At 46.0% G+C, this 24728-nt stretch overlaps 1 protein-coding gene across 1 annotated transcript; it reads right to left on the bottom strand.

Moving 5' to 3' along the window:
• Positions 1-300: 300 nt before the first annotated feature.
• On the bottom strand, positions 301-22754 carry LOC140193785 (ribonuclease inhibitor-like). Its single transcript, XM_072250954.1, has 9 exons — positions 22699-22754; positions 20770-20856; positions 20426-20599; positions 15409-15579; positions 12649-12819; positions 2535-2705; positions 1422-1592; positions 530-697; positions 301-388 (listed from the first exon to the last, which is right to left on the bottom strand). The coding sequence occupies exons 1-9, from the start codon at positions 22752-22754 to the stop codon at positions 301-303; spliced, it is 1257 nt and encodes a 418-aa protein (XP_072107055.1).
• Positions 22755-24728: the final 1974 nt, after the last annotated feature.

Below are 24728 nucleotides of genomic sequence, written 5' to 3' on the forward strand. Positions count from 1 at the left end.
TCAGCAAAAGTAATAAATCTTCAAACTTTAAACAAATCTAACAGTGGAAAGTAAGTAGTAAAAGATGGAACTGTGACAAACGCACCTTACTCCACGAGCTTCCAAGGGGAGACTCATAACAACAACTTCATGATATATGCCAGTGATATTAAACTATATTCTCATCGACGGTGACTCTGCGACCAGGCATTTGAGATCACCACAGGAGGGGACACGTGCTTGGTTCCAGCTGGGATGTTCAGGTTCAAAGGGGAGGGTGGGATATCGGAGAGAAATGTTCCGATCCCAGGGGTGGGATGTTCAGACGATCACTCTCAGTCCGGGTCTGCTTCCCTCCAGCGCCTTCAGCTTGTTCTCTCCATCTGAACTGAACCGATTCCACATCAGTCTGAAACAGATGGAGGAATAAGGAGGAAATACACAGATTACACAACAGTGTCAGTAACAGGGACTGACATTAATATGTCAACAACACTCACAGACAACTATCACCCGGGGGTTCACACTAGATGTTGCCACTAATACTCACACAATCCGCTCCAGACTTTGATGGGTCAGTATGAGGTGGCGGAGAGCAGAGACAGATCGGTCTGTGAGTGTATTCAAATCCAGTTCCAATTCCCTCAGTGAGTGTTTTGTAATGAGACCAGAGACGAGATCCTCAATGCCAGAATCTGTGAGTTGAGTGCACCTGAGCCTGCAAATGAGAAATAAGAGGAATCAGGGGATTCCCAGAGTTTGTTCATCACACTGACAGATCTTCTGTTGACTACAAATTCCCCATCATCTGCTGTGGATCCACACTGTTTCCTACACAGCTTTCCACCAGGACACTCCTGGATGTTCAGCTATGGTAACAGTCTAATCCTCTGTGTCTGGCTGAACTGACAGAAGGGTTTCCTCAGCAGGTGAGACCGTACTATCAGGGAAATTAAATTGTTATGAATGTCAGTCTCTCAAACACTCAGTAAAACTTGGGAATGACATGATCTGGGAACAATAAAATACATTCCCACCCTCACAGCTGAAAACATTGAGACCCACAGGGCTGCACGAACTCCAGTGAAAGGGGTCACTGACTGTTCCCCCAGTCACTGCCCCTGCCCACAGATCCCACAGGAATCACCAGACTTGTGCCAGCTTTACCCTGCCACAGGTTTCCAGCCTGTGAACTGGGGAACCTGAGGAACTGAACGCTGCCCTTTTGGATACCCACGTTCACCTCACTGTGGTGACACAGGGCCAACTGGGATCACAGTCTATAGAGCAGATGAAGGTTCTGTCAGTGTGAGCCAGACACAGTCCGGCTGTGGGATGTTTGTGACCGATCACGGGACAGTGAGACAAAACTGCAGATGTCCCGACAGCAGACCTGCCCCGTTGTTTAGTGTCTGTAACTGAAAACACAATGTGGTACTTACCCCAGTCTCTGTATTTTACACTCCGAGTTCCTCAGAGCCTCAGACACCAGTTTCACTCCAGAATCTCCCAGTTCATTATTAGACAGATCCAGCTCCGTCAGTGAGCGGTTTGTACTGAGAGCAGAGGCGAGGTCCACAACACCAGCAGCTGTGAGACCGACACACCGCAGACTGTGGATCAGAGAGAGATGAGAAGTTTACTCCCAGGGTTTATTAATCCCACTTTCACCAATACCCACAGTAATGCTCAGTGTTTATTAACCCCACAATTACTGATAACACCATTGTCCAGCTACAGACACTGGACATGGAAGTCCAGTGAGTTTCAACTTGGATCTCCACCAGATCAACCAGCCGAAACCCTGAGAAACATTATACACGGTATATCACAGATCATACTTCCCCGTCTGCAACATATTCAGCCTTACAATGCAGATCACAGTGTCCTATTGTCTCCATGTTTCTTTGAAGGAACTGGGTAAAGGCTGCCCCAATCTCCTAACACACACACAACCCATGTAGTCTGTTAAAACAGCTGATTCTACCTCAGACCCACTCCACAAACACTGTGACCTGAGGTGAACAGGCTGCATTTAAAACACTCTGACCCTTCAAAAGTCTCAGATCAACGTCTGCCTCATTCAGGAACTAGACCTCCTTCAATTCACCTATCACCCCAACAGCTCAACAGTAGATGCCTTCTCGTCTCTGTACTGGATGATCCAGACAACTGGAAATACAAGTCAGCTTCTTCTCACTGCATCATGTTCTTGAACTGACCTGAATGACCCTAATTCCATCTCAGACTACTGTATGTTCCTTCAATTTACAAAATGTGATTATGTTTGTTTTCCTTTATTGTGTAACTTATGTGCAATTAATGTTATTTTAGTTTATGTAATTAATGTCTGACATGGTTGTAACATTCTGAACTGCTGTTGCAAAAAGCTAACTTTCACAACATTTACACCTTGGTTAGATTTACCCAGAACAATAAACTTTAACACTGAGCTTGTGAGGGGACCCGATGGAGCCTCAGGTGAGGACCTGTTATTCGGGCTGTGGAGATTGATGGAGTGATGGTCTGACCAAATCCACCAGTCTGGTACTTACCGCAGTTTCTCGATTTTACACTTTGGGTTCCTCAGAGCCTCAGACACCAGTTTCACTCCTGAATCTCCCAGTTTATTATCAGCCAGGAACAGCTCCGTCAGTGAGCTGTTTGTACTGAGAGCGGATGCAAGATCCACAACACCAGCAGCTGTGAGACCAACACACCGCAGACTGAGGATCAGAGAGAGACAAGAAGTTTAATCCCAGGGTCTATTAATCCCACTTTCACCAATACCCACAGTAATGCTCAGTGTTTATTAACCCCACAATTACTGATAACACCATTGTCCAGCTACTGACACTGGACATGGAAGTCCAGTGAGTTTCAACTTGGATCTCCACCAGATCAACCAGCCGAAACCCTGAGAAACATTATGCATGGTATATCACAGATCATACTTCCCCGTCTGCAACATATTCAGCCTTACAATGCAGATCACAGTGTCCTATTGTCTCCATGTTTCTTTGAAGGAACTGGGTAAAGGCTGCCCCAATCTCCTAACACACACACAACCCATGTAGTCTGTTAAAACAGCTGATTCTACCTCAGACCCACTCCACAAACACTGTGACCTGAGGTGAACAGGCTGCATTTAAAACACTCTGACCCTTCAAAGGTCTCAGATCAACTTCTGCCTCATTCAGGAACTAGCCCTCCTTCAATTCATCTATCACCCCAACAGCTCAACAGTAGATGCCTTCTCGTCTCTGTACTGGATGATCCAGACAACTGGAAATACAAGTCAGCTTCTTCTCACTGCATCATGTTCTTGAACTGACCTGAATGACCCTAATTCCATCTCAGACTACTGTATGTTCCTTCAATTTACAAAATGTGATTATGTTTGTTTTCCTTTATTGTGTAACTTATGTGCAATTAATGTTATTTCAGTTTGTGTTATTAATGTCTGACATGATTGTAACATTCTAAACTGCTGTTGCAAAAAGCTAACTTTCATAACATTCACACTCTAGTTATATTTGCCCAGAACAATAAACTTTAACACTGAACTTGTGAGTGGACCCAATGGAGCCTCAGGTGAGGACCTGTTATTCGGGCTTACCCCAGTTTCTCTATTTTACACTATGGGCTCCTCAGAGCCTCAGACACCAGTTTCACTCCTGAATCTCCCAGTACATTATAAGCCAGGTCCAGCTCTGTCAGTGATCAGAGAGAGGTGAGACGTTTAATCCCAGGGTTTATTAATCCCACTTTCACCAATACCCACAGTAATTTTCAGTGTTTATTAACCCCACAATTACTGATAACACCAATGTCCAGCATCAGACACCAGTGAGTATAAACATCACCTCACCTTCTGAACTGGAAACACTCAAATCTCCCCAGAACAAATGGCAGAACCCAGGGGACATTGTATATTTGTGTTCACCCTCTACATCCCAGCCCCACTCCACAGTACACCACCACTCTGGACCTGGTGCTCTATACTGAATCACAGTGAGGCAGTGTCACCTTCCACACTCCCAGCTTCCCCTCCCCTTGTCCCGACTCCACAGAAAAACCCGGCACATCCCTGCATTCCTCACATTAGTCCCAGAGCTCATCCTCTGGACGGGTTGTCACATGACGACACAACTCCCTCTCTGTCTGACCAGACATTCTGTGCCCAGAGAACCAACCTCGGTGGGAACTCCACTCACCATCTACGTTAACTGTACATCCCAATCCAGCCACCACATCGAGAGAATGCTGCCTCGGGGAAACACCCACACTGAAAACTGGTTTCACATCAACGAGAATATTCTCCAAACCCACACTGAGAGTGGAGGGCTGCAATGGTTTACAGTTCAGTGAGAATATTATACTTCCAATGAACTAAGTCAGCCTGTTGTTCTATCAGCAATACGTGGGCCTCTGTCCCTCACATTGTAACTGGATCCTTGACTTCCTCATCCTCCTCACTCACCATCAACACCACCCCCTGCTCTACAAATTCACTGATTACAAAACCACTGTTGTCAGAATCACAGATGGTAACAGGGAGGCGTACAGGAACGAGATAGATCAGCAGGATGAGTCGTGTTATCAGAACAATCATACACTTAACATCAGTAAGACCAAGGAACTGACTGTGGACTTGTGGAAGAGGAAATCAGGCAAACTAGCACCAGTCCTGAGTGAGGGGTGAGCAGTGAGAAGGGTGAGTAGCAGCAAGTTCCTGGGTGACAACATCTCAGAGAATCTCTCCTGGGCCCAGAACATACTGCAGAGGCAACCACGAAGAAAGCACATTAGCTTTCTTAGAAATTGAGCGGCATGTCATTGCAGACTTCCACAGATGGACACTGGAAAACATTCTGACTGGTTGTTTCATCAGGAACCCACAACATCTGGGCCAATCCCTCAGACAGGAGGTACAGGAGCCTGAAGGTTCACATCCCAAAATTCAACAACAGCTTCTTCCCACTGCATCATGTTCCTGAACTGACCTGAAAGATGCGAATTCTATTAGTTGTATTTATTCCAAGCTACCGCACGAAACAGGAGTAATCACAGGACAATATACAATGACAAGTTAACCTATCAACTGCTATGTCTCCGGACTGTGGGAAGAAACTGGACTACACAGACAAGATTCATTCACAAAGAAAAATTTACAACCTTTGTTGCAGACAAGTTAGGGAAACTTTTAATTAGAAATATGAAGCCATCAGGCAGAACTAGGAAGCATAAATTGGAAACAGATGTTCTCAGGGAAACGTATGGAAGAAATGTGGTAAATGTTCAGGAGATATTTGCGTGGGGTTCTGCGTAGGTGCATTCCAATGAGACAGGGAAAGGATGGTAGGGTACAGGAATTGTGGTGTACAAAGGCTGTTATAATTCTAGTCAAGAAGAAAAGAAGAGCTTATGAAAGGTTAAAAGCACTAAGTAATGATAGAGATCTAGAAGATTATAAGGCGAGCAGGAAGGAGTTTAAGAATGAAATTAGGAGATCCAGAAGGGGCCATGAGAAGGACTTGGCGGACAGGATTAAGGAAAATCCCAAGGCATTCTACAAGTATGTGAAGAGCAAGAGGATAAGACGTGAGAGAATAGAACCAATCATGTGTGACAGTGGAAAAGTGTGTCTGGAACCGGAGGAGATAGCAGAGGTACTTAATGAATACTTTGCTTCAGTATTCATTGCGGAAAAGGATCTTGGTGATTGTAGGGATGACTTGCAGCGGACTGAAAAGCTTGAGCATGTAGATATTAAGGAAGAGGATGTACTGGAGCTTTTGGAAAGCATCAAGTTGGACGGGATGTACCCCAGGCTACTGTGAGAAGTGAGGGAGGAGATTGATGAGTCTCTGGCGATGATCTTTGCATCATCAATGAGGATGAGAGAGGTTCCTGAGGATTGGAGGGTTGCAGGTGTTGTTCCCTTATTCAAAAACGGGGGTAGAGACAGCCCAGGAAATTACAGACCAGTGAGTCTTACTTCAGTGGCTAGTAAGTTGACGGAGAAGATCCTGAAATGCAGAATTTATGAAGATTTGGAGAGGCATAATATGATTAGGAATTGTCAGCACGGCTTTGTCAAAGGCAGGTCGTGCCTTATGGGTCTGATTGAATTTTTGAGAATGTGACTAAACACATTGATGAAGGTAGAGCAGTAGATGTAGTGTATATGGATTTCAGCAAGGCATTTGATAAGGTACCCCATGCCAGGCTTATTGAGAAAGTAAGGAGGCATGGGATCCAAGGGGACATTGCTTTGTGGATCCAGAACTGGCTTGCCCACAGAAGGCAAACAGTGGTTGTAGATGGGTCATATTCTACATGGAGGTCGGTGGCCAGTGGTGTGCCTCAGGGATCTGTTGTGTGACCTCTACTCTCTGTGATTTTTATAAATGACCTGGATGAGGAAGTGGAGGGATGGGTTCGTAAATTTGCTGGTGACACAAAGGTTGGTGGTGTTGTGGACAGTGTGGAGGGCTGTCAGAGGTCACAGCGGGACATTGATAGGATGCAAAACTGGGCTGAGAAGTGGCAGATGCAGTTCAACCCAGGTAAGAGTGAGGTGGTTCATTTTGGTAGGTCAAATATGATGGCAGAATACAGCATTAATGGGAAGACTCTTGGCAGTGTGGAGGATCAGAGGGATCCTGGGGTCCGAGTCCATAAGACACTCAAAGCAGCTGCACAGGTTGTCTCTGTGGTTCAGAAACCATACATGCATCAGCCTTCAACAACCGTGATTGAGTTTAAGAGCTGAGGAGTGACGTTGCAGCTATATAGGACCCTGGTCAGACCCCACTGGGAGTACTGTGCTCAATTCTAGTTGCCTCACTACAGGAAGAACGTGGAAATCATAGAAAGGGTGCAGAGGAGATTTGCAAGGATGTTGCCTGGATTGGTGGAGCATGCCTTATGAGAATAGGTTGAGTGAACTCGGCCTTTTCTCCTTGGAGCGACAGAGGATGAGAGGTGACCTGACAGAGGTGCACAAGATGATGAGAGGCATTGATCGTCTGGATAGTCAGAGGCTTTTTCCCAGGGCTGAAATGGCTGGCCTGAGAGGGCAGAGTTTTAAGGTGTTTGGAAGTAGGGACAGAGGGGATGGCAATGGTAAGTTTTTTAAGTGGTGAAATGGATTGCCAATGGCGATAGGGGAGGCAGAAACAATCAGGATTTTTAAGAGACTCCTGGATAGGTACGTGGAGCTTAGAAAAATAGAGGGCTATGGGTAAGCCGAGGTAATTTCTAAGGTAAGGACATGTTCGGCACAGCATTGAGGGCCGAAGGGCCTGTATTGTGCTGTAGGTTTTCTATGTTTCTTCTCATGGGCAAACAGTATGAAAATAATTTTGCTTACTATCTCAAACTAACTTCACTTAACCTGCACCAATGTGGTTATGTTTGTTTTCCTTTATTGTGTAATTTATGTACAACTAATGTCAATTTAAGTTCGTGTAATTAATGTCTGACATGTTTGTAATCTTTTGTACTATTGCTACAAAAAGCTGTTTTTCATAACATTTACACATTGGTTAGAGTTGCCCCTGACAATATAGCTTAAAACTGAACTTACAAGTGGCAGTCATCCCACTTCTCCCGGAAGTTCCGGGAGTCTCCTGCATATTGATAGCGGCCCCCTGATGCCTGGAAATTATCTACAATATCTCGGAAATCGATTTTTTTTTGGGGAGGGAGAGGGAGAGCAAGAGCGAGAGCGAGCATCCTGATTGGTCTCTCTTTGTGCTAAGAAGACCAATCAGTTTTCTCTGTGGGCGGGCTTTACAGTCGACCTCAAAAATAATGACAGTGTTGCTCGCTGCACTGTTTGCAACAATGACTTTTCTGTTGCCCATGGTGAGTTAAAATGTAAAAGACATGCTGAGGTGAGTTTAACAGGTGTCATTCGTTCATTAGCATAGCTAACGTTATTTAAACTAGCTGGCTGGCTGTGAAGGAGCTACTCTATTGATGTCCTACATGATGAGGCCAAACTCCCTGTAGAGTTGCTTAAAGTTGTAATAGAATAAATATGATAATATAATATAGTATAAGTACATATTTTAATGTCACATTTTCTGCATATACCCAACCTGGTTTACAGATCACTAAACAAATTATTACATACACCCTTGGAGGTCGAACAGGTGGGGGTGCTATGGGCTTGCAAAGGGCGGGGGGGGTGCTACCCTCCCTGAAATGAGTTTTTGCAGGGTGGGATGTCTGAAGTGGACCCGATGGAGCCTGAGCTGAGGGCCTGTTATTCGGGCTGTGGATATCGATGGAGTGATGATCTGTCCCAATGCATCACGGTCTGGTACTTATACACACAAAATGTTACAGGAACTCAGCAGGACAGGCAGCATCTAAGGAAAGAGTACAGTCCATCTCAGCAGGACTGGAGAAAATAGCTGAGGGATCGATTTAAAAGGTGGGAGAGGGGAGAGAGAAACACCAGGTGATAGGTGAAACTGGGAGTGGGAGGGATGAAGCTAAGAGCTGGGAAGTGGACTGGTGAAGGAGATACAGGGCTGGAGAAGGGGGAATCTGATAGGAGAGGACAGAAGAACATGGAAGAAAGAAAAGGGCGGAGAAGCACGGGAGGGAGGTGATGGGTGAGCAAGGGAATAAGGTGAGAAAGAGAAAAGGGGATGGTGAATGGTGAAGGGGGTGGGTGGGGGGGCATTACTGGAAGTTTGAGAAATCGATGCTCATGCCATCAGGCTGGCGGAACAACAGCATGAATATCACCTTACAATCCGTTTGGGTGGTCTCCAACCCGGTGGCATGAACATCGATTTCTCGAACTTCCAGTAATGCCCCCCCCATCGTTTCCTATCCCTTTTCCCTCTCTCACCTTCTCTCCTTACCTGCCTATCACCTCCCCCTGTTGCTCCTATCTCCCTTTTCTTTCTTCCATGACCTTCTGCCTCTTTCACCAGTCAACGTACCAGCTCATTACTTCATCCCTCCCCCTCCCGGTTTCACCTGTCACCTTGTGTTTCTCCCTCCCCTCCCTCCACCTTTTAAATCTACTCCTCAGCTTTTTTTTCCAAGTTCTATTGAAGGGTTTCAGCCTGAAAGGGCGACTGTTTACTCTTTTCCATAGTTGCTGCCTGGCCTGCTGAGTTCCTCCAGAATTTTGTGTGTGTTGCTTAGATCTCCAGCATCTGCAGATTTTCTCGATTGCAGTCTGGTACTTACCCCAGCTTCTGTATTTTACACTCCCGCTTCCTCAGAGCCTCAGACAGGAGTTTCATTCCTGAATCTCCCAGTTTATTATGAGCCAGATCCATCTGTGTCAGTGAGCGGTTTGTACTGAGAGCAGAGGCGAGATCCACAACACCAGCAGCTGTGATATCGACGGAATCTAGACTGTAGATCAGAGATGAAATGAGAAGTTTAATCCCAGGGTTTATTAATCCCATTTTCACCAATAATCACAGTAATGCTCAGTGTTTATTAACCCCAATATTACTGATAACACCGATATCCAGCATCAGAGTATAAACATCAGTGCACCTTCTGAACTGGAAACACTCAAATCTCCCCAGAACAAATGGCAGAACCCAGGGGACATTGTATATTTGTGTTCACCCTCTACATCCCAGCCCCACTACACAGTACACCACCACTCTGGACCTTGTGCTCTGTACTGAATCACAGTGAGGCAGTGTCACCTCCCACACTCTCAGCCTCCCATCCCCTTGCCTCGTCTCCACAGAAACAGCCGGCACATCCCTGTGCTCCTCATGTTAGTCCAAGACCAACGTTATCCCAAACGTGTGTCTCTGTGGGTCTGCTGGTGTCCAACTGGTTAGTAACTTAGTTTTGTGTCCATGTCCCACAGCGAACCAGGCAAAGGCACCTTAACTCTCCTTCCACATTTATGGGTCTGTAGTGTGTAAAAGAACTGGTTTCACCTCAGGCACACACTGTGACCTGAGGCGAACAGGCTGCATTGAAAACACTCTGACTATTGTCAAGGGATTAAAACTACTCCTGCCTCAGAAAGGAACTGGACGCCCTTCATTTCCCTATCACCAGGACTAGTCTGCTGCAGATGCTCTCCACTCTGATCTGGACGACTGGAAGTGTACGTTCATTGACTACAGTTCGGCAATGAACACCGTCATCCCCTCTAAAACTGACCTTCTATGTCCAATCGTGGGCCTCTGTACCTCACCCTGTAACTGCATCCTCAAATTCTTCATCTTCTTCACTCACCATCAACACTGGTACACCTGAGCACTGTGTGCTTTGCCCCCATCTCTATTCTCTCCACACCACTGGCTCTGCGGGTGAGCACAGCACCAAAGCTGTTCAGATTCACTGGTGACAAAACTGTTCTTGGGAGAATCACACATGGTAATCAGGAGGTGTACAAGAGTGAGATAGGTCAGTTGGTTGACTGGTGTTATCAGAACAACCTCACAGTGAACATCTGAAAGATCAAGGAATTGACTGTGGACTTGCGGAAGGGGAAATCAGACAAACTAGCACCAGTCCTCAGTGAGGGGTGAGCGGTGGAAAGGGTGAGTAATAGCAAGTTCCTGGGTGACAAGATCTCAGAGAATCTCTCCTGGACCCAGAACATCGAGGCAAACACGAACGGCTCACACCAGCTTCTCTACGCTCCCAGAAGATTATGGAGATGGGTGTGTCATCACAGACTGTGACAGACCTCCACAGAGGTGCATAGAAAAGCATTCTGACTGGTTGCATCACGACCTGGATCAGAAACTTCAATGCCGAGGAACACAACACACTACAGACAGTTCCACATCATGTACAACTCTCCTCCCCATTGAGGACATTTGCAGTCAGCAATGTCTCAGAAAGGTGACATCTGTCATCAGGAACCCACACCATCTGGGCCATGCACTCTTGTCCATGCTGTCATCAGGCAGGAGGTACAGGAGCCTGAAGACCCACATCCCAAGGTTCAACAACAGATTCTACCCACTGAATCATGTTCTTGAACTGACGTGAAAGATGCTAATTATATCTACTTCATTTATTTAGAGATACCACATGAAATAGACCTAATCACAGGACAATTTGGAAAGACCAGCTAACCTAATAACTGGTGTGTCTCTGTACTCTGGCAGGAAACTGGAGCACATGGAGGAAACACAATTACTCACGGAACAACACTCGAACCTTCTCACAGAGTTTTCTTCCTGTCTCAGAATAGATTCTGCCTTTAATACCATCATTCCAAATAAACTGATTCCTAAGCTCCGGAACCTGGGCCTTAGCACTCAGATCTGCAGCTGGATCTTCAACTTCCTCACAGACAGGACCCAGGCTGTAAAAATAGGGGACAAGCTCTCCTCTACAATCACTCTGAGCACCGGTGCCCCACAAGGCTTTGTACTCAGCCCCCTGCTGTACTCGCTGTACACCCATGATTGTGTAGCCAAGTTTCCATCAAACTCAATATATAAGTTTGCTGACGACACAACAATTGTAGGCCGTATCTCGGGTAATGATGAGTTTGAGTTCAGAGAGGAAATTAAGAACCTGGTCGCATGGTGCGAAGACAATAACCTATCCCTCAACGTCAGCAAGACAAAGGAATTGGTTGTTGACTTCAGAAGGAGTAGCGGACCGCACGACCCAATTTACATCGGTGGTGCGCAAGTGGAACAGGTCAAAATCTTTAAGTTCCTCGGGGTCAATATCACAAATAACCTGACTTAGTCCAACCAAGCAGAATTCACTGCCAAGAAGGCCCAACAGAGCCTTTACTTCCTGAGAAAGCTAAAGAAATTTGGCCTGTCTCCTAAAGCCCTCACTAATTTTTATCAATGCACCGTAGAAAGCATTCTTCTAGGGTGCATCACAACCTGGTATGGAAGTTGTCCTGTCCAAGACCGGAAGCAGCTGCAGAAGATCGTGAACACGGCGCAGCACATCACACAAACCAATCTTCCGTCCGTGGACTCACTTTACACCGCACGCTGTCGGAGCAGTGCTGCCAGGATAATCAAGGACACGACCCACCTAGCCAACATACTTTTCATCCCTCTTCCCTCCGGGAGAAGGCTCAGGAGCTTGAAGACTCGTACGGCTAGATTTGGGAACAGCTTCTTTCCAACTGTGATAAGACTGCTGAACGGATCCTGACCCGGATCTGGGCCGTACCCTCCAAATATACGGACCCGCCTCTTGGTTTTTTTGCACTACCTTACTTTCCATTTTTCTATTTTCTATTTATGATTTATAATTTAAATTTTAATATTGACTAATTTTAACTATTTTTAATATTTAGTATTTGTAATCCAGGGAGTGTGAAGCACAGAATCAAATATCGCTGTGATGATTATACGTTCTAGTACCAACTGCTTGGCGACAATAAAGTATAAAGTATTCTGTCAAATTGGTTGTTTATTGTGTAATTTATGTTTAATTAATGTTAATTTAATTTGTGTGATTAATATCTGACATGCTTCTAATAATCTGTACTGTCGTTGCACAAAGCTGATTTTCACAACATTTACACCCTGGTTAGATTTGCCCAGAACAATAAAGTTTAACACTGAACTTGTGAGTGGATCCGATGGAGCCTGAGGTGAGGACCTGTTATTCGGGCTGTGGAGATCAATGGAGTGATGGTCTGTCCAAATCCACCAGTCTGGTACTTACCGCAGTTTCTGTATTTTACAGTCTGGGTTCCTCAAAGCCTCAGACACCAGTTTCACTCCTGAATCTCCCAGTTCATTATAAGCCAGGTCCAGATCTGTCAGTGACTTGTTTCTACTGAGAGCAGAGGTGAGATCCACAACACCAGCAGCTGTAAGACCGACAGACTGCAGACTGTAGATCAGAGAGAGATAAATTTAATCCCAGTGTTTATTAATCCCACTTTCACCAATACCCATAGTAATGCTCAGTGTTTATTAAGCCCACAATTACTGATAACACCAATGTCCAGCATCAGACACCAGTCAGTATAAACATCACTGCTCCTTCTGAACTGGAAACACTCAAATCTCCCCAGAACAAATGGCAGAACCCAGGAGACATTGTATATTTGTGTTCACCCTCTACATCCCAGCCCCACTCCACAGTACACCACCACTCTGGACCTTGTGTTCTGTACTGAATCACAGTGAGGCAGTGTCACCTTCCACGCCCCCAGCTTCCCCTCCCCTTGTCCCATCTCCACAGAAAAACCCAGCACATCCTCATGTTCCTCACGTTCATCCCAGAGATCATCCTCTGGACAGGCTGTCATATGACGACACAACTCCCTCTCCATCTGTCCAGACATTCTGTGTCCACAGAACCAAACTCGGTGGGCTCCACTCACCATCTACGTTAACTGTACATCCCAACCCAGTCACCACACCAACACAATGCTCCCTCGGGGAAACACCCACACTGAAAACTGGGATCACCACAGCAAGAATATTCTCCAACCCCCACACTGAGAGCTGAGGGTTGCATTGACTTACAGTTTAGTGATAATATTAAACCAGCTCCAGGTCAAAAGTTGGAGAATTAAAGTTACCAAAGCACTAAGTCAAGTTTAAATCCATCAGTGAGGAATGTTCAACACAAACTCTGACCCTGAACATTGTGAGATCAGGATCCGTGTTCTCTGACACCTCTCACTGTGGGACTGATGGCGTTCAACTGGTCAGTAATTTCCCGTTGTGTCCGTGTCTCCACAGGGAACCGGTTAAAGGCAGTCCCACTCTCCATCACACACGGCATTTGTAGTGTGTTAGAACAGCGATTCAACCTCAGACCCACTCCCCAGACACACACTGTGACCTCGGGTGAACAGACTGCATTGAAAACACTCTGATTTTTATAGAAGGCTTAAGACTACTCACGCTTCAGTAAGATCCTGGACCCACATCATTTCACCGATGACCACAACAAATCTGCTGCTGATGCCATCTCATTGGCTCTCCACTCTGTTCTGGTTCACCGGGACAACTGGAAACGTACGTTCATTGATTACAGTTCACCACTGAACACCAACATCTCCTCTAAAACTGATCTTCTATGTCCAGTCGTGGCCTCTGTACCTCATCCAGCAATCGTATCCTGGAATTCCTCATCCTCCTCATTCGACATCAACACTGGTATATCTGAGCACTGTGTGCTTAACCCCTGCTCGATTCCCTCCACACCATCAGTACTGTGGGTGAGCACAGCACCAAGGCTGTTCAGACTCACTGGTGACAAAACTGTTCTTGGGAGAATCACACATGGTAATCAGGAGGTGTACAAGAGTGAGATAGGTCAGTTGGTTAACTGGTGTTATCAGAACAACCTCACAGTGAACATCTGAAAGATCAAGGAACTGACTGTGGACTTGCAGAAGGGGAAATCAGACAAACTTCACCAGTCCTCAGTGAGGGGTGAGCGGTGGAAAGGGTGAGCAGCAGCAAGTTCCTGGGTGACAACATCTCAGAGAATCTCTCCTGGACCCAGGACATAGAGGCAAACACGAACGGCTCACACCAGCTTCTCTACGCTCCCAGAAGATTATGGAGATGGGTGTGTCATCACAGACTGTGACAGACCTCCACAGAGGCACATAGAAAAGCATTCTGACTGGTTGCATCACGACCTGGATCAGAAACTTCAGTGCCGAGGAACACAACACACTACAGACAGTTCCACATCATGTACAACTCTCCTCCCCATCGAGGACATTTGCAGTCAGCAATGTCTCAGAAAGGTGACATCTGTCATCAGGGACCCACACCATCTGGGCCATGAACTCTTGTCCATGCTGTCATCAGACAGGAGGTACAGGAGCCTGAAGACCCACATCCCAAGGTTCAACAACAGATTCTTCCCACTGAATCATGTTCTTGAACTGACGTGAAAGATGCTAATTATATCTACTTCATTTATTTAGAGATACCACATGAAACATTGATGTTCCAGATCAATGAGACACACAACTCAGTAAATGACCTATGTCAGCCCAGCCTAATCACAGGACAATTTACAATGACCAATTAACATGTGAACTGGTGTGTCTGTGGGCTGTGGGAGGAAAGCAGAAAACATGGAGGAAACCCACACGTACACAGGAAGAATGTGCAAACTTTCTCACAGTTTTCTCACTATCTCAGATGATATCCCCTCATCTTGCAAAATGTGGTTATGTGTGTTTTTCTTTATTGCATAATTTATGTTTCAGTAATATTAATTTAACTTTGTGTAACTAATGTCTGACATTTTTGTCATGTTCTGTACTGTTGCTACAAAATGCTGATTTTCACAACACTTACACCCTGGTTAGATTTGCCCAGAACAATAAACTTTAACACTGAACTTGTGAGTGGACCCAACGGAGCCCAAGGTGAGGGCCTGTTATTCGGGCTGTGGAGATCGATGGAGTGATGATCTGTGCCAATCCCCCAGTCTAGTACTTACCACAGTGTCTGTATTTTACACTCTGGGTTTCTCAGAGCCTCAAGCACCAGCTTGACTCCCGAATCTCCCAGTTCATTGTAAGCCAGGTCCAGCTCTGTCAGTGAGCGGTTTGTACTGAGAGCAGAGGCAAGATCCACAACACCAGCAGCTGTGAGATCGACAGACTCCAGACTGTGGATCAGAGAGAGATGAGAAATTTAATCCCACTTTCACCAATACCCACAGTAATGCTCAGTGTTTATTAACCCCACAATTACTGATAACACCAATGTCCAGCATCAGACACCAGTGAGTATAAACATCACTGCACCTTCCGAACTGGAAACACTCAAATCTCCCCAGAACAAATGGCAGATCGCAGAGGACAATGTATATTTGTGTTCACCCTCTACATCCCAGCCCCACTCCACAGTACACCACCACTCTGGACCTTGTGCTCTGTATTGAATCACAGTGAGGCAGTGTAACCTCCCACACCCCCAGCCTTCCCTCCCTTTGTCCCAACTCCACAGAAAAACCCGGCACATCCCTGTATTCCTCATGTTAGTCCCAGAGCTCATCCTCTGGATGGGTTGTCACACGACAGTGCAACTCCCTCTCTGTCTGACCAGACATTCTGTGCCCAGAGAACCAACCTTAGAGGGGACTCCTCTTGATAAAGTATGTAAAAGAGTTAACACTTCGTTGAATAATAGCAGCCTGTTTTCTGAAAGAAACCACTGATGACCAACAGATGGGCTAATTTTGTTATTCAATGCTGAGCAGTATTGCTTTTTGAAGGTAGCCAGCTAGGGTTTCAGGATGCTTATCTCCTTGTGCAGTCATGCGTAGAGATAGGACAGCTCCAGTTTGTTTTGTGTATTAGGCTATTATGCTTATTCTGTAATTTGTCTCTCGGTACTGTCAAGCAAACTGTGACTCCAGCTTGGGGTGTGATGCGTGCGCGTGCTATCTGAACGACTATATCCACTCTGTAAGGGGAATTGTGAGTTAGTTGGTGGATTAGGTAGGAACAGTCACAGACAGACTCTTCCTGTTTGAGCGACTAACTGAGTAAGCCTCGGCTGCTTTGAATAAAGAGTTTGTCCTTATAGGGTCTCTGAGTGACTTTATCCGGATTCGACTTCCACATTTGGCGCCGCGAGCAGGGTACCAACATAGGGACTGTGACACAGAGGCGGGATGAGTAAATGACAGACTGAACATCCTATCCGCAGGGACCGATCGGACCTGCAAAGACAAATTGTCTTTGTCACTCCCTGTGATACAGGTGTGAGTCTCTGCCCCTCGCCCAGACCTCAGCACAGGACCATGACAGGACCCAGATCCAATCTGCCGAGAGACTGGTATAAGGTAGGACAATTATTTGAAAATTGGGCAGCTGATACTGTGTCTGGTAAAAACAGAAAGGATAAAAACCATACTCTGCCCCCTCCCCCAGCTCCCTCATGGTTCCACCTCCTTCTACTACCCATTGTGTTTTCCCCCATTCCTGCTTGACCTTTCCTGCCTATCCCCTCCCTGCTTCCCCTCCCCCACACATTTATCTTTCCCCTTACTGGTTTTTCACCTGGAACCTACCAACCTTCTCCTTCCCACCCTCTCCCCACCTTCTTTATAGGGCCTCTGCCCCTTCCCTCTTCAGTCCTGACGAAGGGTTCCGGCCTGAAACGTTGACCGCTCGTTTCCACAGAAGCTGCCCGACCTGCTGAGTTCCTCCAGCGTGCTGTGAGTGTTGCCTCGGTCCTGTGCAGTAGCCCCTCCATACCAGACAGTGATGCAGCCTGTCAGAATGCTCTCCACGGTATAACTATAGAAGTTTTGGAGTGTATTTGTTGACATGCCAAATCTCCTGAAGCTCCTAATAAGCCCTGACAGTAGCTAAAATACTAAGAAGCAAGGGAATGCTGGATAAGTGCACAAATACCCTCGCATGGAAAGACTGCGATACAGTTGTCAGTGGTCCCCCTCAATTCCAGCAAGGAACTCTCTGCTTTGGGATTCTCTAATAACATCCGGGGAAGTGAAGTCCAGAATTGCAAGGGGACCCTGAGTGATTGCAAATGGCAGTGTTCTGAATGGTGGTACCTCAGTTCCCTGTTGAATATGACCTCCTCCCTGAAGACTCTTGGCCACACTTTGTGTGTCCCGCACCCGGGTGGCAAATACATCTTGTCATTGCAGCCGCCAGGGGAAACTTTTCCTGGGGAACAGCACTTGCATCATCTATAATTATAATGTTAATGGTGGGCTTCTCCCTCGGCCTTTCAATAGCACCGATTGGGTTTGTGGGGATTAAGAAATGGAGCGGGTGCTGTTATCTAGCTTCCCTAGTCCCCAATCTAAGGGTAGTGCCCGAGCTGTGGGATCACCCCCACTAGCAGAGACAGAAACGAGGAATCACCGTATCAGAGAGGTTCTGGATGATTCCCTTCCCATCTTACAGCATGGCAAGGAACTCCCAAGAAATCATTAAGTTGGCAGCTGCCCTGGAGAAATTGGCAAATGAAACTGCCAGTGCTCTATTCGGCACCCAGTCTCAGGTGGCTGAGGTGACCATGGAAATGTTAGCCATCCCACAAAGAGTCCTCAGAATCCTATGGTTTTACACTTTATCCGAGCTGAGAAAGGGTGAACCTATGCTATCGTTGGCACAGAATGCGGCAGCTACATCCCTGATGAGTCCACTGACATTACGTCTCTCTCCGAGCACATTGCCAAGGAGAGACAGCATCAAGAAAGTAGGGCAGGATTTACACGGGTTCGCCATGGGGTCTAAATGGTGGTCGTTCAAAGGCCTGTACGGTTATATGTGGAGCATGAAATTGCATTATGGCCTGATAGTTGTACTTATAATTGTTATAATTAATTAATGTTGAATGCTGATTTTACCCACTGATAACTCAATGCTGTACTCGGTCACTTTCTCTGTAAAGCAGCTCTGCTGTAATTATACCTTATAGTCACCAAACAATTGATACTAGAATCTACAATCATCACAGCGATATTTGATTCTGAGCTTCCCGCTCCCTGGATTACAAATCACTAGTAAATATTAAAAATTTAAATTATAAATCATAAATAGAAAATAGAAAAATGGAAAGTAAGGTAGTGGAAAAAAACAGAGAGGCAGGTCCGGATATTTGGAGATTACTGCTCTGTTGATCATGTGATGATCTCAGAAGACCTTACATGGTCCACTAACACCACAACAATAGTTAACAAAGCACAGCAACACTTGTTTTTCCTCAGGACGCTGAAGAAAGCTGGTCTACCTGAACAGATGCAGGTGATCTTTTACCGCTGCACCATTGCGAGCATCTTAACATACTGCATCTCTGTGTGGTATCTCAGTTGTACAGCAGCTGACAGGAAAGCACTTCAGCGGGCCGTCTCTAGCGCACACAAGATCATCGGGACACAGCTCCCAGCCCTGCAGGACACCTACAGCTCTGGCTGCCTAAGGAAACCTACAAGCATCTGCAAGGACAATACACACCCATGCAATCATCTGCTTGATCTTCTTCCATCTGGCAGATGTTATAAGATTTTCTATGCCCACACTTCCAGACTGAAAAATAGCTTTTTCCCCAGAGCTATAATTGCTCTGAACCAATCGATCAAGCATCATCCATAAATATGTTACATTGCTATTTTAATACTGGTTTTATACCTGTCATGCATCTGAGTTTCGCTTTTGTACTGCTGGACATGGCTTGTACTGGCTGGTTACTTGATTTTATTTATTGTTTTATAGCATTGAGTATGAGAGTTGCAAACTCATTTTCACTGCATGACAAATTGTACTATGCAATGACAATAAAGACATCTCATTTTATTTCCAAACGAGGGAATGAGGAAGTATGTAAAAGGCCCAACACTTCGTTAAATAGTAGCAGCCTGTTTTTCTGAAAGAAACCACTGATGATCAACAGATGGGCTAATTTTGTTATTCAATGCTAAGCAATATTTCTTTTTGAAGGTAGGGTTTCAGGATGTTTATCTCCTTGTAAAGTCATGTGTGGAGACAGGGCAGCTCCAGTCTGTTTTGTGCATTAGGGCATTATGCTTATTCTGTAATTTGTCTCTCGGTACTGTCAAGCAATACTGCGACTCCAGCTTGGTATGTGTGGGGGGTGGGGTATCCGAACAACTATATCCATTTTGTAAGGGTAATGGTGAGTTAGTTGGTAGACCGGGCAGGAACAGTCACAGACTGTTCCTGTTTGAGCGACTAGCTGAGTAAGCCCGGGGTGCTCTGAGTAAAGAGTTTGCCCTTACACGGTCTCTGAGTGACTTTATCCGGATTCGACTTCCACACACTCACCACCTGCGTTAACTGTACATCCGAACCCAGTCACCACATCGACACAATGCTGCCTCGGTGAAAGACCCACACTGCAAACTGGTTTCACCTCAGCAAGAGTATTCTCCAATCCTACACTGACAGCTGATGGTTGCATCGATTCAGTGATAATATTAAACCAGCTCCAGGTCAAAGGTTGGAGAATTAAAGTTACTGAAACTGAGTCAAGTTTAAATCCATCAGTGAGAAATGTTCAACACACAATCTAACCCTGAACATTTTGTGGTCTGTGTTCATGTTCCCTGACACCTTTCGCTGTGAGACCGATGGTGTCCAAGTGTTTAGCAATTTCCTGTTGTGTCCATGTCCCCACAGGGAACTCGGTAAGTTCAGCCCAACTATCCTCTCACTGACACACCACCTGTAGTGTGTTAAAAGAGCTAATTCCACCTCAGATCCAATCCCCAGACACACACTGTGACCTGAGGTGAACAGGTTACATTGAAAACACTCTGACCCTTGCAGAGCAGATGGTGCCCGAGGTGAGGGCTTGTTATTTGGGTTGTGCAGCAACGTAGAAAATTGATGTAAATCTCCACAGGTAACCGCCAATGGTTTGAACAGTGATGCAGGGGTTCATCAGGACAGAACTGGGACATTATTGGAACTTTACTCACACAAAGATCAACAGACTCATAGTCTGGTTCTTACCCCAGTTTGTGTATTTTACACTCTGGGTCCCTCAGAGCCTCAGACAACAGTTTCACTCCTGAATCTCCCAGTTCATTGTAACTCCGGTACAGCTCCACCTCTCTCAGTGAGTGGTTTGTACTGAGAGTGGAGATGAAGTGCTCAAAATCAGATGTGGAACTATCAGCTGTCAACCTGATGGACCGAGAGGAAACAGAAGAGAGAAACAAACAGATTCAGTGTAAATCTCCACAGGTAACCATCAATGGTTTGAACAGTGATGCAGGGGTTCACCAGTACAGAACTGGGACATTATTGGAACTTTACCCACACAAAGATCAACAGACTCACAGTCTGGTACTTACCCCAGTTTCTGTATTTTACACTCCGGGTCCCTCAGAGTCTCAGACAACAGTTTCATTCCCCAATCTCCAGGTTCATTGTCCTCCTCACTAAACACAGAGCGAGAAACACTGTTACTAAAGTGACCCTGAAGTAATTTCCCTCTCTCTGACATAACAGGGATCACACTTCCATCAGAGCCATTTCCACAACAACCTGAGAGACACAGGGTGACAGCAACACTGAAACAACAGTGCTTGGGAGACGGGGGATCCGGGAGCTCAGGGTTCCCTGTTCCCAGCTGCTGCTGAACCCATGGAGAACCGGAATGCTTCAACGTTTACATCTCCAACATCAGTATTTATTAAAGGGAACACACTAATGAAGGTGGTAAAATTATTGTATTGACAACTGTAATTTCAATTAATTTACACTTCACCCTCTGCCATTTCTGTTCCAGCCGGTTTAATCCCTCTCACCAGGCAATTACAGTTCATAACTAGATGGGCAAATGGATCCTGTCTTGATCACATCACCTCTGTAGGGAGATATTCCATCAGCCCAATACCCCCTCTCCCCACTTCCCTGTACCCGTCACTTATTCTGTCTCACACTTCCATCTGGGTCTTTATATCTACACTCAGGGGAGCAATCGTACCAGACCAATACCCCTTCTCCCCTGTACCCCTGTCACTTATTCTCTCTCACACCCCCATTCTTATAACCATTAAGCTACACCAGTGGGAACTGACAGCCTCCAATTACCCCCTCAACTTGAAGGTCTCTGGAATGAGGGAGAAAACTGGATCACCCGGGGAAACCCACACAGTCACGGGGGGAGCGTGCAAACTCCACACAGACAACAGAGGCTTGGATTAAACTCTGGTCTGTGGAGCTGAGAGGCAGCAGCACTAACTGCCGTGACACTGTACCAGGCTACAGAGAGGGTGCAGGTTCTGTGGATACTCCCACCTTCCAGCCCAGATTCCCCACCACCTTCACTTCCCAGTGATGTCTTCCTGATTTGAATCCCTTCGATCCCAGAACAGAAAACAAACTGATAAACCAATGGCTTATGGTCTCAACCTGTTCTTGGTCAAAAGTTGGAGGACTAAAGTTATAAAAACACTGAGTCAAGTTTAAATCCATCAGTGAGAAATGTTCAACACACAATCTAACCCTAAACATTTTGTGGTCTGTGTTCATGTTCCCTGACACCTTTCGCTGTGAGACCGATGGTGTCCAAGTGTTTAGCAATTTCCTTTTGTGTCCATGTCCCCACAGGGAACTAGGTAAGTTCAGCCCAACTATCCTCTCACTGTCACACCACCTGTAGTGTGTTAAAAGAGCTGATTCCACCTCAGATCCACTCCCCAGACACACACTGTGACCTGAGGTGAACAGGTTACATTGAAAACACTCTGACCCTTGCAGAGCAGATGGTGCCCGAGGTGAGGGCTTGTTATTTGGGTTGTGCAGCAACATAGAAAATTGATGTAAATCTCCACAGGTAACCGCCAATGGTTTGAACAGTGATGCAGGGGTTCATCAGGACAGAACTGGGACATTATTGGAACTTTACCCACACGAAGATCAACAGACTCACAGTCTGGTACTTACTCTAGTTTCTGTATTTTACACTCTGGGTTCCTCAGAGCCTCAGACAACAGTTTCACTCCTGAATCTCCCAGTTCATTGTAACTCAGGTCCAGTTCCACCTCTCTCAGTGAGTGGTTTGTACTGAGAGTGGAGATGAAGTGCTCAAAACCAGATGTGAAACGGTCAGCTGTCAACCTGATGGACCAAGAGAGAAACAAGCAGATTCAGTGTAAATCTCCACAGGTAACCATCAATGGTGGGAACAGTGATGCAAGGGTTCATCGGGACAGAACTGGGACATTATTGGAACTTTACCCACACAAAGATCAACAGACTCACAGTCTGGTACTTACCCCAGTTTCTGTATTTGACACTCCAAGTCCCTCAGAGTCTCAGACAACAGTTTCATTCCCCAATCTCCAGGTTCATTGTCCTCCTCACTAAACACAGAGCGAGAAACACTGTTACCAAAGTGACCCTGAAGTAATTTCCCTCTCTCTGACATAACAGGGATCACACTTCCATCAGAGCCATTTCCACAACAACCTGAGAGACACAGGGTGACAGCAACACTGAAACAACAGTGTTTGGGAGACGGGGGATCCGGGAGCTCAGGGTTCCCTGTTCCCAGCTGCTGCTGAACCCATGGAGAACCAGAATGCTTCAACGTTTACATCTCCAACATCAGTATTTATTAAAGAGAACACACTAATGAAGGTGGTAAAATTATTGTACTGACAACTGTAATTTCAATTAATTTACACTTCACCCTCTGCCATTTCTGTTCCAGCCGGTTTATTCCCTCTCACCAGGGATTTACAGTTCATAACTAGATGAGTAAATGGATCCTGTCTCGATCACATCACCTCTGTAGGGAGAAATCCCACCTGCCCAATATCCCGTCTCCCCACTTCGCTGTACCCAGTCAGTTATTCAGTATCACACTCACATCTGGATCTTTATATCTACTCTCAGGGGAGCAATCCTACCAGCCCAATATCTCCTCTCCCCACTTCCTTGTACCCAGTCACTTATTCTCTCTCACAACCCGATTCTTTTTACCACTAACCTACACACCAGTGGGAACTGACAGCCACCAATTACCTGCTCGACCTGCAGGTCCCTGGATTGAGGGAGAAATCTGGATCACCTGGGGAAACCCACACAGTTACAGGGGGAGCGTGCAAACTCCACAGAGACACCAAAGGCTGTTATTGAATTCTGGTCTGCGGAGCTGAGAGGCAGCAGCACTAACTCTCGTGACACCGTACCATGCTACAGAGAGGCTGCAGGTTCTGTGGATACTCCCACCCTCCAGCCCAGATTCCCCAACACCTTCACTTCCCAGTGATGTCTTCCTGATGTCTTCGATCCCAGAACAGAAAACAAACTGATAAACCAATGTCTTATGGTCTTAACCTGTTCTCAGAGTCAGAGAAACTCATCTGGGTCCCGGTCCCTCTCACACGACTCGGATCCTCAGACACCTCAATGCACAGGGTCTCATAGACTGGGGGGAGAAGCAGAGAATTAGAGGGATCCTGAGGATTGTGGGGAGGAGGGAGGTGGGTGTGAGGACAGGGACAGAGCTGTCCCAAAACAAAAGGAGCTGGAAATCTTCAGCAGTTCAGGCAACATCTGAGACAGAGACAGTGTGAGTGTGTGTGAGGGAGGGAGAGACACACACACACACAATTCACCTCGCTCTTCCCCTCTCCCCACCTCTGTGTCTCTATCTACCTCTGAGAGGGAGAGGGGAGATGGGGGGGAAACGGGCTGAGATGGGGGGAGTGGGAGGCTGCGTAGAGGGGCTGACAGCGTGACATTGAGAGAAAGAAGAGGGTGATAGAGAGAGTGAGAGATACAGGGAAGAGTTAGACAGAGACATGAAAATAGTGAGATATGCAGAGGCAGAGACAGGAAGATATAGAAAAACAGATAAAGACAGAGAGAGAAATTGACATAGACTGAGATAGACATAGATAAACACAGAGAAACAGCGAAAGACAGAGACAGATAGAGATAACAGGGATCAAGAGAGAGAGTCAGAGTGATAGAGAAACACTGAAACAGAGTGATATTGAGGGTAGAGACAAAGAAAGAGATGGAGATAGAGAGATAGAGTCACACTCCAGTTGATTGTCATATTCACAATACCACCACCTACAGGATCCCTTTAACAATTACCACTTCAGTCCATGTAATTTCACTTTTACAATAAACCAGAACACAGGAATTGATACAAACTCTACCTTGCTTCATGGCATCAAACATCCCTCTCAATATTGTGTCCCTGAATTTTCCAATGGTTATGACACCTTCTGTTACAGACAATGTCTGAGTTTCCTCACTAACCCTGTAAAATCAAACAGTGGGTTATAAA

Source organism: Mobula birostris, unplaced genomic scaffold (genome assembly GCF_030028105.1).
Source record: "Mobula birostris isolate sMobBir1 unplaced genomic scaffold, sMobBir1.hap1 scaffold_862, whole genome shotgun sequence".
Classification (NCBI taxonomy): domain Eukaryota; kingdom Metazoa; phylum Chordata; class Chondrichthyes; order Myliobatiformes; family Myliobatidae; genus Mobula; species Mobula birostris.